The 14,431-nt window shown below is 41.0% G+C and overlaps 1 protein-coding gene across 3 annotated transcripts in view; it reads left to right on the top strand.

Moving 5' to 3' along the window:
* PPFIA3 (PTPRF interacting protein alpha 3) overlaps positions 1-14,431 on the top strand; it is a 126,915-nt gene that overhangs the window by 72,833 nt on the left and 39,651 nt on the right. For all 3 annotated transcript variants that reach the window (XM_063436557.1, XM_063436558.1, XM_063436556.1), the window contains exons 4-7: positions 10,420-10,584; positions 12,004-12,078; positions 12,853-12,930; positions 13,581-13,802. In XM_063436557.1, the coding sequence (XP_063292627.1) occupies positions 10,420-10,584; positions 12,004-12,078; positions 12,853-12,930; positions 13,581-13,802 (540 nt within the window). The remainder of the gene's footprint in view (positions 1-10,419; positions 10,585-12,003; positions 12,079-12,852; positions 12,931-13,580; positions 13,803-14,431) is intronic.

Genomic DNA, 14,431 nt, shown 5'->3' with positions numbered 1-14,431 from the left:
GATCAATCCACAATCAATTTGAGATTACTTAATGAAGAAATATTTTATTATTACCTCGGTTCAGTCAAATAAAAAATTATCAAATATTGTTATACTTTAGGAGTTAAACATGTCGGTACAGTGGTTTTTAGACAGATGTAGTGGCAGATATTTTTAGACTTTAGAAATTAAAACATTTTATTATTATTATTATTATTATTATTATTATTATTATTATTACCAGAGGTTACTCTGGGAGGCCATAAGCTTTCCTAAAGCGATGGATTTTAAGGCACTTTTTTTTTTTTTTTTTTTTATTCTTTATTTTTGGCATGCAGGTAGTTACAACAGTGCCTGTATCGCCACAATAGCGTCAGCAGGCTCGGTTTTCATTGTCATATTAGAACAGAAGTGTGGCATGTTGGTTATGCATACATTTTTAAATTAAAAAGGTAACGATAACGTAAACAAGCTATGAACAGTGTGGTTTAAGCTAAAGTAGTTTGGATAGCTTGAGGTGTCTTGTCTGTCGCTTCTAGTGTTAGGTACATATAGATCTATGTGTGTTTACGGTAAAACATGCTTAATTATCGGTCGCTCCTGTAATACATGCTAAATTATCAGTCGCTCCGGTAATACATGCTGAATTATCAGTCGCTTCGGTAAAACATGCTTAATTATCAGTCGCTCCGGTAATACATGCTGAATTATCAGTCGCTCCGGTAATACATGCTAAATCATCAGTCGCTCCGTTAATACATGCTGAATTATCAGTCGCTTCGGTAATATATGCTAAATTATCGGTCGTTCAGGTAATACATGCTGAATTATCAGTCGCTTCGGTAATACATGCTAAATCATCAGTCGCTCCGGTAATACATGCTAAATTATCAGTCGCTTCGGTAATATATGCTAAATTATCAGTCGTTCCGGTAATACATGCTGAATTATCAGTCGCTTCGGTAATACATGCTAAATTATCAGTCGCCTCGGTAATACATGCTAAATTATCAGTCGCTTCGGTAATACATGCTAAATTATCAATCGCCTCGGTAATACATGCTAAATTATCAGTCACTTCGGTAATACATGTTGAGTTATCAGTCGCTTCGGTAATACATGCTGAATTGTCAGTTGCTTCAATACTATTACAAGAGATACAAAATGAGATGGCTTTGTTAGGCTAGCTGACGGCACTGGATAGGACAAATATAGTGCAACAACAGTACTGAGTATTATCAAGGGAGCAAAACATGCTTTATATAGTAAAGCAAAAAAAAGGGTGTAAAATAGCCTAGCACATGTAAAAAGCATTTAGGTGGAGTATCTGGCATGGTGCACTAAGGATATGTCCCCCTGGGTGGCTGGCAAGAGTCCTCATCCGATGCCCCACAAAGGGAGGCTACTGGGACTAGCTGGTGAGTAGCTTGAGGCAGGTGTAGGGTAAAAGTGAGGCTCGCTGGGATATCTGGAGGACAGTTCCTGGAGGGGGTTAAGTGTGGCAACCCTCCAGCCCCGGGCTGTGGGGAGGGCCTGCATCAGTGTCCCACGGACCTGGGTATTCACAATTGAGGCCAGGTCTGTCTCTGGCGGGATACAGCAGTGTCGCCTGGTTGGTCGCTGCTTGCCGCGAATCTTCCGCCTCCGTGGGTGATGCGTAGGGGGATTAACCCCGGCGGCTATCGGCCCAGGTGGGCTCAATACTGGGTGTGTTGCCGCTTGTTGGGTGTTTGTGCCCGAGGGTGACGCACGGACCTCCTCTCCGCTCTTCCTTCCTCCCTTCACTCTGCTTTGGGTTGCTGCTTTGCTTCAGGCCTCCAGTTGTGCCCAGAAACAGGCAAAGATTGCATCTAGTCGCAGCCTCGTGTGATAGAGTGCTGTGCTTCCAGCAGGCACTTCATGTAGCCTCTGGTGCTCAAAGTTGGGAGACCCGTCCGACATCTTGAGAGGAACCTCGTGGTTTGCGTCCCAGTGGAGGTCGTCGCTTTAGGTAGGTGGGTTGCGTGGAGCCGATCAGCGGGGACCGGGATAACCCCCGCCGGTCTAGAGGGGGGAGGCTCGGGTTGCGTGTTGCTGCTGCAGTTACAGAACCGGGTGAGCGGCCGTCTCACTTCGATTCGTTCCGGCGCAGGCCGCAAGCTTCGGACTGGGTTGTTCAGGATCCAGGGAGCTTATGTGGGGTATCAGCGTGGAGTGCAGTGTCCCTCGATTGCAATTATCGCTGTTAGCTGCCTGGGTATTGCGAGTAATAGGGGGTTTTTCCCCAAAATCTGCTGCCAGTCGTGGGAGCTCCAGCCAGGCACCTCTGCTCTGCTCGGCAGTTAAGCTACGCCCCCTTTAAGGCACTTTTTAAACGATTGAAGACTAGGGGAGAGTCTGATGGCGGTAGGTAGGCTATTCCATTGGAAGGGAGCCGCCCGCAAGAAGTCCTGCAAGCGTAAGTTGGCCTATGGGTGCGAGCAGCGGACAGGAGAAGGTCACGGGCAGAGCGAGAGACCGAGAAAGGGCATACTTATGAATCAGTGAAGAGATGTAAGAGGGGCTAGAATTGTTCAGTGCTTTATAGGTCTGGGTTAGCACTTTGAAATGACTTCTATAGGATACAGGAAGCCAATGTGAGGACTGACAGAGGGGAGAGGTGTGAGAGGTCCGACTAGAGAGGAAAATCAGTCTGGCGGCAACATTCATTACAGACTGTAGCGGGGCAATACGGTTTTTGGGAAGACCAATTATAAGAGGGTTACAATAATCCACGCAGGAAATTACTGGAGCATAATAATAATAATATTAATAATAATAATGCATCAGTCACATTTCAGCAAAACTATTTCATTTATATTTTAAAGCCATGTATTGGCTGAGCATATCAGCTACACACCCGATCAATGGCTTTCAAATCTTTAACAAAATATTATTGCTAATCCAGAAAGGAACCAGGAACCTTCCATAGTAGCAATATAGCAATAGCCGATTGACCAATTTTGACCAATAACGGTGCACTCGGCTTAATGATTGCGTGAGCAGTGCATGCAATGGTTATGGTACCTGGACTGCCCCTTTAATAAAAAAGTATTCTAAAGGGACACTGTCATAACTCACACGTCAGAGCTCTGTTTCAATGTGCACATAATATATAGATGAAAAATTCAATATAATTTCATGTACCTTTGACACTTCAGCGTGGCCATTCTCCATCTAATGAAAACTACAAATGTGTTTGCTGCGGACGAATGCACTCACCGCTTTTTGCATTCTTTGCGGTTGCCATTTCGCTGGAGGCGGAAGCAATCTTTTGGTAACAAAATATTTTATTGTATACGTTGGCAGACAATTTTGCTAGCACAATGTATGTATAAGACATCTTTATCTGCATGAGCTGTCCTTGTCATCCACATGTTTTATGGATGAGAGAGCTCTTTAACGGAATGTGGACTCCTTGCAAATGTAAGAATATAAGAACATTGCTTGCCTATTCAGTAATTTTACATCACAAACAATGCCTGCAACCATTTTAGTTGGGGGTGGAGTGGTTTCTGCTAGTGGTTTCACAGCAAACCAAATGGAAAATGATCAAAATCAGTGCTCATAGAGAACGTGTGGAAGGCAAATTATTATATTTCCTTTAATTGTCATTTTTATTCATAAAACGTAGAACACAAAGTGTAGTACAGAGTGTAATATTTAATTTAGCTCCTCTATTGAAATAAATAATAAATAAAAAAAAAGGATTATAGTAAAAGTGTAGAGAAATGAAATAGTCTGGGAGTGAGAGGAGAGTCACCGCACCAAGAAATCACGGGGGTAATGCTGGAGTATCGCTTATACGAAATGCAAAGTTAACAGGTTTGCAGAGTGAGAGTTTGTGAAAAGTGTTTGGTTATTTTTGGTATTTTTTCCCCTCTGTTAGTAGGTTAGACCCTTTGTTTTGCTAAACGCTGAATAAACCCCCAACACCGCATCTAACCTTGCGGGAGCCCGCCTCTGGTAAGTGTATATAAATACAATCAGCTAGTGTTTGATGGTTTGCTTGCTAGAAAGTAGCACGTTGTGCCAGGACTGTCATGATATTATTACATCTGGCTAACCCCATGCCATGAAGGTTTGTAGAGATAACATAAAATGTGTAGGCCTTAATGTCCTAAGTTACATGTTTTGCCAATATATACCACTGACATCACTGGTAAGGTAATACTGATAATAAGTTACATGTCATGCAAAGAGTTATTGAGATCTTTCTGCTTTTGTTAAAGCCATAGAGCTAGAATCTTGGTTGCTTTAAGTACAGCAGCCGAAGTGAGATCCAGATGGATGTAGGCCATGAGAGAATCTCCATCAGCAGCAGGCACTATAGACAACAGCTAGGATTACAGACCTGCTGGTCCCATGGGCGGCACACAGTGGTATTCTTACTTGGAACCTAATAGCTGTGATTGTGGGTCATGCAGGATGTTCAATGACTGCAATGTTTGTGATTAATACATATATACTCAAATAGGAGTAAGGTTGAACATTGCTTGGATTTGTATTTGTATTTTTTTAATCACTATTTACTGATAGAATATCTGGCAGCCTTATAAGTCTATATTTATAAAGTATATTAGATTGTTATATGTTCTAAAAGGTAGTGAGATTCATGTTTTGTGCTAGAAACGTGTGATTTCCCCCTCCACCCTCCCACTCGAGTATCACTGCCTGATCTCATATTAAACATTGGTTACCTGTTATAGAAAGTTCCCAGTCCTCCAAGCTTATCACCAGCTAAGAGTTGCACTCCCTATCCGTTTCAGCTGCATTTATTGCGTGGCTCTTGTTCATTGTGTAGGTGGGACAACACTCATCTAAAACAGTCTGTAACTTCACAGTGATCGTGTCAAGACTGCTCCAAAACAAACACCCTTTTCTCGACATGTGGGTGGGTTAAACCAAGGTTTAGTTGACAAATATTAAATGATAAAACTAATTAAATCCGGGGCTGTGCTGTCTCATGAACTTCTGAAGGTTCAGGCATTCTGTGAAAATATCTCACCACACCCTCTGTGTTTTGGCACTTCTTTCAGTAAAACCTGTATTTTATTATCAGCTGAAACTGTTTTCATGGAGCAAGCATATAAAATCTAAATGTAACAAACTTCTGAGCCAATGTGTCACTGTATACGTAAAGAATGTATTTAGGTAAAATTCCTTTATACATATTTTGTTTCAGTCCTTTGATACATAACCAATGGTTATACTGCTAACTCGCGCTTGCAGGACTTCTTGTGATTGTTTCCTTTCCTTTGGAACAGCCTACCCACCCCCATCAGTGTCTCCCCTAGTCTTTAATCGTTTAAAGGGACACTATAGGCACCCAGCCCCCTTCAGCTCATTAAAGTGGTCTGGGTGCACTGTCCCAGGTCCCTTAACCCAAAGCAAGTAATTAATGCCAGGGCCGGCGCTTCCATAAGGCCAATTAGGCAATGGCCTAGGGCGCTCACCTGGATTGGCCACCCACAGGGGCTGTGATACTAATCTGAACCCCTATGAAAATATGCAGAGCGAGTGCCGCCTCCTCCTGTGACAGAGCTGCCGGCAGCGCCGCCCCTCACTGCTCCTGCCCTTTTCCTGGTAGCTCGGCTGTGTAACAGGCTTTAAACACAGCATCTCTCTAACAAATTTAACTCCAACAAAACCTTAACCTAACCCCTACCATAGCTAACCCTGCCTCTTCTCGTCTAAAACGGTTTAACCCCCAGCCTGCCTCTGCCCCCTCCTCCCAAGACCCTACTGCCCTTCATTAGGTCCAATGAAGAGGAGGGCAGAGCTTCTCCATGCTGCTCCCCCTATCCTGATCCTGCTTAGCCTGTGGGAGGGAGCACACAGAGACTGGAAGCATGGCTACTACACTGAGTGACTGGACTGATTCCAGCCCACCTGAGTATGTGAGGAATAGAAGAGGGTAGCTTGGTGTTTGTGTGTCTTTTAGATATTTTGTGTATCTATTAGTGTGTCTGTGTGTCTTAGACATTGTGTGAGTGTCTGTTAGACAGTGTGTGTATATTAGGCAGTGTGTGTGTGTGTCTCTGCTAGACATTGTGTGTGTATTAGGCAGTGTGTGTGTCTGTTAGACATTGTGTGTATTAGGCAGTGTGTGTCTGTTAGATATGTTGTGTATTTATTAGGCAGTGTGTGTGTCTGTTGGTATATGTATGTATTATATTTATGTTATCTTCAGATATTTCAATGTATGTATTAGGCAATTTGTGAGTGTCAGGGAAGGACAGGAAGATTTTTTTTATTTAGGGCTGCCATCGGGGAGTTGGTGTATATCCGGACAGGGAGTGTATCTCCAGCAGGCATACCAGGATGCTGTAAATGGACCTGGCTGAAGTTCACAGGGAGGTGTGAGAACCGGCAGCATCCAACCGCTCCTTACAATGCTCAGGAGTCATGGCCACCATGGAATTTAGCATGACGTAATACCCGGCGGCCAACACACTGTAAAGGCCAGGTTGAGCATGGGACTGGCTGCTGCTGTGTGTGAGTGTCAGACAATGTGTACTTTGTGTGTGTATTAGTCAGTGTGTGTCAGTGTGATTGTGTATGGCTCTGTGTGCAGTGTGTTTGTGTATCGGTCAGTGTGTGTCATTGTCCAGTGTTTTTGTATGGGTCAGTGTGTTTGTGTATGGGTCTACTTCAGTCCCTTGGAAAAAAATGCCATGTTTGTATCGATAAAGCAGCTTGTGTATGTGTGTGGGTGGGGAAGTGTGTGTATGTTTTTGCCAGTGTGTGGGTGTATGTATTAGGAAGTGTGTATTAGTACGAGGTACTTTGTATGTGTTGGTGTATGTATGCATTTGGCAGTTTGTGTGCCTGTATGTATAAGGCACTTTCTGTGTGTGCATGTGTATTTATATGTATAAGGCAGTATGTGGGTTTGTGTATGTATAGGCTTAATGCTTCCCTTTCGCATACAGTGAATACACTTGTGACACAATAGAAATCTCAAGAGGGGGCACCAAATAGATCTTTGCCTAAGAAGGCAGAATTTCTTGCAACGGCCCTGATTATTGCAATATTTAGGAAACTGCAATTATTACCTGCTAGGGTTAACTCCACCTCTAGTGGCTGTCTAATAGACAGCCACTGAAGGGCCTAACTAGCACTGGATGTTCTCACGTTATGTTCTGGGGTTTTGGGGACATTCAGCATCACCCAAAACACCATAGGAAAGCACTGAATAATGCCGCGCATGCACATTAGGTCGTCGCCGGCTGATGTCCCGGGGGAGGAGAGAAGACAAACATCGGATCTGGACCCAGGTAGGTGACAGAAAGGGTTTTTAACCACGGAGGAGTGGGGCCTTGCCGGAGGGAGAAGATATAGTGCCAGGAAAACAAGTTGGTCCAGTTCTGCTACTTTACCACTTTGTTGTTTGGTTGCTATCCTCCTCAATGTCCTTCCTATTGTGTTTTTATACACCACCTCCTCTAGACTGTAAGCTCATTTGAGCAGGGTCCTCAACAACCAATTGTTCCTGTAACGTTCAGAATTTGTTTCACTTGTTGTGAAACTTACCCCTTATATAATATTGTAAAATGCTGGTGCAGTATAAATGCCAAAAATAATAAGAACAATAATAGTATCTCACATGATGCTGCAAAACTTTAATTCTGCATGGCCAAAATGGGTAAAAATGGACGTAACCTATAATTGTAAATTAAATGAATAAACTAAAATAGCGGATTCTGCTTGACAACCAATACATTTTTTTTAATTTTTTTTAATAAATCATCAAGAATCAAGAACTGCTCAATAAGAAGTTATATCCACTACAGTCTCGAAAAGTGCAAATATATAAAATATTCAATAGGTCAACAGTAATCCGTACAGAGATACAGGCATTAAAGTTTCCTGAAGACCACTGGTCTTTGGCATTGATTCTTGCGCTATGTGTTGGAATAGTATATATTCATATGGATGGTATTCTCTCTAAACCAGGGGTACGCGACCTTCAGTACGCCAGATGTTCTGGACTTCATGACCCCTGGTGCATTGTGGGAGATGTAGTCCACGACATCCAGAGTGCCAAAGTTTGCCTACCCCTGCTCTAAACCCTTTTTACGAGCTGTCCAGCACTGAATTAGTTATTAAAAGCATAATTTAACACGACTCTGTAGTGCACACAGATAATACAAGCTACATATTGCGATTGTGCTAAAGATTATTTTATTAACCGAAAGCCAAAAGCCATAAAAACCACTGATTTGGGACCAGTGTTGGACAAATCTTTTTGTTACAGTGGCATGTTGGTCCTGAATGAACTCATCCAACTGATTGTTGTTGTATTACAAAGCTGAAAAAAAACTCAATGATTGCCCTTTTACGATCTAACGAGTTGACAGATCATTGAAAAATCATTGTGGTTCTGGGTGTTGCAATATAATAATAATAATAATATACTTGAAAACCAGATATTATAGAATGTTTGAAGCACAGTAACTGTTTTTACACTTATAATTATAGTAATAAAATCATGTTTACAATAACAATTACATTTAATGCAGCCTGAAAGACCCACCGTACACTATAGTTGATAATTCCCTGCTCTGTAAACATGGTGATAAATAGTTTATTTGCTTGCGGATGACAGATTTATTTCCATGGCCTAGAACAGGGGTAGACAACCTTCGGCATTCCAGGTGTTGTAGCCTACATCTCCCATAGTACTCTTACAGCGATAATGCTGGCAAAGCATTGGGAGATTTAGCCTGGATCTTCACATAATGATTAGTAGAAAGGCATTTTCTAGATGTCTGTTAAAGCAGCATTGTCATTGTCATTTTATCCCTGCAATATTTACAATGCAGGTTTAAAGGGACACTATAGGCACCCAGACCACTTCAGCTCATTGATGTGGTGTTGGTGCATATTCCCATGTCACTTAACCCTGCAATAGTAATTATTGCAGGTATTGAGAAACTGCAATAATTACTTTCAAGGGTTAACTCCACCTCTAGTGGTTGTCTACCAGACAGCCACTAGAGGGACTTCCGGGTTGTTAGACGACTTATGGTCGCCTAACTGATGCCGGATGACCTCACGCTATGCATGAGGATGTCCATCGTCACCCAAAACCCCATAGGAAAATCCTACGGCTAGTGTGGCTGTTGCCACGTTATTGCCTCCACAGACGTCAGCCGACGGGGAGGAGCAAAGGCAGACCCCGAGCAAGCATCTAGGGACATCGGTGCTGGAACAAGGTAAGTGACAGAAGGGGTTTTAAACCTCTTCTTCACCACGGCGAGGGCACTATAGGGAGCTTTAGTGACAGGAAAAAAACTGTTTTCCTGGCACTATAGATTCCCTTTAAATACAACTCTAATGGATGTCTTCCATCTTGGTCATGTGACATTGCAGCTCTTAAGTAAGCATTGAATTAAATGCTTTCCTAAGAGAAGCATTTGCATGTGTGCGGGAATTGCCACGCATGAGCATCAATCTCCAGTGCCCATGTTACTCCTTGAGGAGCATTGTATTGGCCATCTGTGAGAGAGCTGGGTGACGTTGTGGGAGGAGGCGTGGGCGGCAGCACTAAGTGAGTCTCGGAATTGAAGGAAAGTTAAGTTAAAACCTTTTATTTTCTGAAAACGGGTAGGGTGGGCACTTAAAACTAATCCGCAGCCATGACACCATTTTGTTTTGAATATAGGTTTGTATTCCTAACGCCACCGTGTTTCTTTAATACTGCATATGATATGGTCGGTTCCATATAAAAATATACAAAGTATCTCTGCTCATTAAAATAAATGAAAAAATAAATCAGTGGCCGGGTCAAAGCTAAGCAAACTGCTTATTGCCCATCTGTGTGGGAAAGAGCACTTTAGAGATACAGAGCTTCATATTTCACAACGGAAAGCAGTTAGTGACCCTGGGAGTTCATGTGAGCCTTATGGGATGTTACAACTTCAAGATATTCAATAGGAAACTCAATATCCCCAGCTTCAGCACTACTTCCCTGTCTACTCACACTGGAGATGCTGCCTGGAGCTCCGATACACAGAGCTTAGTATCTCTTCAACACCTCTTCTCCCATAGGTAAAGGAAGCAGCATATTGTTAATGAAATCATTCCCTTTAAAGACGTGTTTTTTGTTGTGTTTCTATCCATCTCATACATACTTTGAGTTTGATCTGCGAGAACAAATATTTATGCGGAAGGAACCTATTCTATTTCCCTAATACATTCTGTTATTGCAATGCCCTGTATTAGCATGACGTTATTATCACATATCACAGCTCTGATTCCACACTAGAGACGTAAGAAACAGATTTTATTTAACTCAGAAATACTTTTTTATAATTTTTCTTCTTTTTTTTTTTTAAATGTTCCGTTCGTGCTCCCTTGAAATTTGAAATATGTTTCACCTTTAACTCTCCCTTTTTTCTTTTTGCTGTTTCTCAGTTGCTCCTGGAGCACTTGGAGTGTCTAGTGTCACGACACGAGCGCTCTCTGAGAATGACGGTGGTGAAGCGTCAGGCGCAGTCGCCCGCAGGTGTCTCCAGCGAGGTCGAGGTTCTAAAGGCCTTGAAGTCCCTCTTTGAGCACCACAAGGCCCTCGATGAGAAGGTAAAACCGGGACACATGTTACAATGCTATCGTTTAAATGAAAAATAACCAGGAAATAGTTTAGGGAAATAAGGTGATTTTACAATGATTTGCTGATTTGACAATTAATTTGTTTTATACTCTGCATAGTTATGAGCCACTTACCTGTTTAAGTGATTAGGGTAGAGGTGGGGAACCTTCGGCCTTCCAGATGTTTTACACTACATTTCCCATAATGCTCTTACTGCCATAATGCTTGCAAAGCATCAAGGGAGATGTAGTCCAAACCCTCTGGAGGGCCGAAGGTTCCCCACCCCTAGTTTAGGGTCTTGCTGTACTTCCTTTGCCCCCCTTCCCCATATTATGAGAAATACCATAATGTTCAACATGTTATAAAAATATTAACACACTTTCGTGTTCCGAATATAAGATTTATCCCAAACACATTTAAATTTTTATATTGTCTTGTGGCACAACAGTAATATATAACTATAGGTTTGTACAAACAGAAATCTCTCTCCGCCATTGAAGAAATGCACATGTGTATGATTCTTGAACTTTATTAAAATGAGCCTGTTTTAGATATCCCAGTATGTTTAGACAGAGCATATTTGATCTATAAATTGTGCCAGAAAATTGCTTGCAAAAGATTGCAGTTACTCATAAGGTGTATTGAACTAAGAACAAGAAAAAAAGAAACGTGTAACATTTCTAATTAGAAAGAATAAATCCTCATTTAACAAAAATTGAGTACTATAATATGTTTTAATACGAAATATGGGATTCTTCATATCTAGCTTACATGAACATATAGCAAACAGATCTGCTCATGTGGCTTTTGAGATAAACTGCAAATAGGTAACCTTTTAGGACCCAGCAATATTTTAAGCAGGGTCAAGGCTGGTTTGAACTACAAAGAGGTTTAAACCAAACATTTCTCCCCCCCAAAAAAACTTTTGCCAATACAATGTATCGATGGGATATTGTGCTTTTTAAAAAGCACCCATGTTACTTTTTGTATTTTTTGTATTAAACAAACAATTTAATATCTTATTTTTTAACTTAATGTCCTTTTTAAAATTTCCCTGCAACACAATTTTTTGTTGATCCTCATATACCAGTGTAAAACGGTATAACGAGTAATGTTGAGGTCAGTATACTATTTTGAATTATATGGTTATATTTTCCCAGCGGCACAATTTGATAAATTATGATGTGATTTCAAATTTAACAAAATGTAACTGTTTTTTTTTTTTTTTTTAAAACACCTGACACCCCAAAAATGATGGGGAGTTAGTTATAGAACATGAGCGTACATCGCATAAGCCTTTCGCCACGTCAGTGTATTCTGCTTTTGGCAGGTCCTATTCTAGCAATCTGAATATATGTATATAGTTTATCTAATTGACAAAGTTTGATATTTTGCTTTCTCGGTCTCAGGTACGAGAACGCCTTCGAGTGGCCCTCGAAAGGGTGGCAGTTCTGGAAGAAGAGCTCGAAATGTCCAGTCAAGAGGTAAACTAGTTTTACATGCTGCCCAGGTTTCCATTGAGCTTTTACCCAGAGTGCATTGTTTTGGTACTGCGAGATGCAAATTAATGTACCCATTTTATTCTGTTCACAATGTAGAATGATTAAGTGGTTTTCAGACCTTTTCCCGTGTTAAATGAAATATTAATTGTTGTGGTTCCATTTTGAGAGTTTAAAAATATTAGTTGATGTGGTGTTATAGTTCCATTTTGAGAGTTTAGCCAGCATAGAAGAGGAGGAGCACAAGGATTGTCTGAAGCAGCCCAGCCAGATCCTTTATTATGTTGTGGGTAAAGTTGGCAAATTGCATCCCAAGCATGGATGAAAGAGAGTTAGACATTCAGATTTAGTCCATTTATTTTAATTCCGATGCAGATTGTGTTTTACTACCTATTATCTTAAAGTGTTTCTTCAATACTTGTGGTAGAACTTGTGATGCTTCAGAGAGCAATGCATGAAAGGTATAACCTTTCCAATACGTTTGTTTAATGCATTCACTGCTGGTGTGGAAGAAGCCGCAAGAGAAGTCTCGTTGTTTTGGGCATGTGTTCTGTTGATGCAAGAGTCTTTGTTAAACCCATTTTCTCATGCCATTTGATATTACGATACTTTTTGAGAATAGGCTCTAGGCTGTTTATTTGTGTCGAGGGAAGGCCTGTGACCTAAATCTAATCATTTTCTTTCTTAACTTAGTAAATAGTCTGTTCTAATCATGTGCTGTGGGGTGTGAGGGTTCTAAAAATGTCTCTCATTTCACAGTCCCTGTCACTTCGGGAACAGCTCGCAAGGAGAAGATCAGGAATTGAAGACAGTAAAGATGGAGACTCCCAGAGCTCAGTAAGAGGACAACTGTGGTGTATTTTTAGGGAAGGAAAGGCGTGAGGTGGGAGGGAGGAGGTTAACCCTTTCTTTGTCACAGAAATGCTAAAAACTCTAAGGACTAAAGCTATTTTAGTAGAGAGAAGATGTATGTTACAATAATGACTTACAAGTAACCTATAATAATTAAGGCAGAGTAGACTCCCATCAGTTCATCCTTTTACACATCCGTACTGCTGTGAGTGATCCAAAGAAAGGCAAAAATCAGATTCCAGTTTTTTTTTTCTAGTTTCATTTCAATAGAAAATGAAAAAATCTTTATTTTAAAATGATTTCCTTTTAATCAGCAAACGGTTATTAAATTGAATCCTAATATATGTTAAGGTCGCTTTTAGGCGGGTATATAAAGAGTCTTTACATTGTCCATTTAGTATAGTTTTATACATATAGTTATTAAACATAAATATATTTATATCACTCTGCTGGTTACTAGGAATTGCCCTATGTCTGCATTGCAGGCAGCTAATTACAAGGACTGTCCTTTGTATCGCCATAAGCTAGTCACTAGGACTGTCGTATGCCTTTATTGATGGCAGCCAGTCACTATGACTACTCTATGTCTGCTTTGATAGTAGCTGGCCACTGAGAATGCTCTGTCTTTGTTGCAGGCTATCCTTAATGGCTCCTCCCACCTGGAGCTGCGCGGCAGCCGAGAATCTGAGCTGGACGAGTTGGTGGAGAAGCAGAGGTTGGAGTTGTGTCAATTAAAGGAACGGTTAACCATGATGTGTCGTCAAATGGCAGAACTGGAAGAGGAGCTCAACACAGCACAGAAAGACCTAATAAAATCCGAGGAGGTTAGCGCCAAATTGCAACGAGATCTAAAAGAGGTGAGGCTGTTATGCTAACGATACTAACAAGTAACCATGATGAGAATTGCTGCTCTTTCACAACGATGTACACAACTTTACACAAGGCATAAAGAAAGGGTGAAAAATGAACTTTTAGCTTCCTGCATACGGTTTGCAGAATTTTTATATCCTATTGTGGCTTGAAAGCTTTGATAAATTGGTATTCTTGATTTAAAAACATTGAAGGAAAAACAAACAAGAGTTAAAACACTTAAAATGGGCAGAAACATAATAGCTTGCCGTCTGATTATCCCCCTCTCAAATGTCAAAAAATGTTTTGCTCACTTGTGCCATTACAGAGAGAACCTTGTCCTGTTAGCTATTAGATTGATGTCTGGGCTGCCATTTTAACGTAGGGAGACTGTAAGCAAGTGTATGGAAGCAAAGCAAAACAGAACTCAAAAAATAAAAAAATAGTTTACCCTTCAGTTACTCTGCTCTCAGATCTCAAACAGGTTTTTGCTCACATGTGCCAATTAAGATAACATTTGCCTGTTGCACATCACACTGACCCAACCAACAAGGATGCTCAAAACAGAGATTAGAAAGTGAGAATTCAAAGTGAATTTAAAATTTAAGGTCAAAATAGCTGAATTGAAAAGACTCAA

Source organism: Pelobates fuscus, chromosome 11 (assembly GCF_036172605.1).
Source record: "Pelobates fuscus isolate aPelFus1 chromosome 11, aPelFus1.pri, whole genome shotgun sequence".
In the NCBI taxonomy this organism is placed as follows: domain Eukaryota; kingdom Metazoa; phylum Chordata; class Amphibia; order Anura; family Pelobatidae; genus Pelobates; species Pelobates fuscus.
The sequence above is the reverse complement of the archived record's forward strand: the minus strand, read 5'-3'. Positions and strand labels throughout refer to the sequence as shown.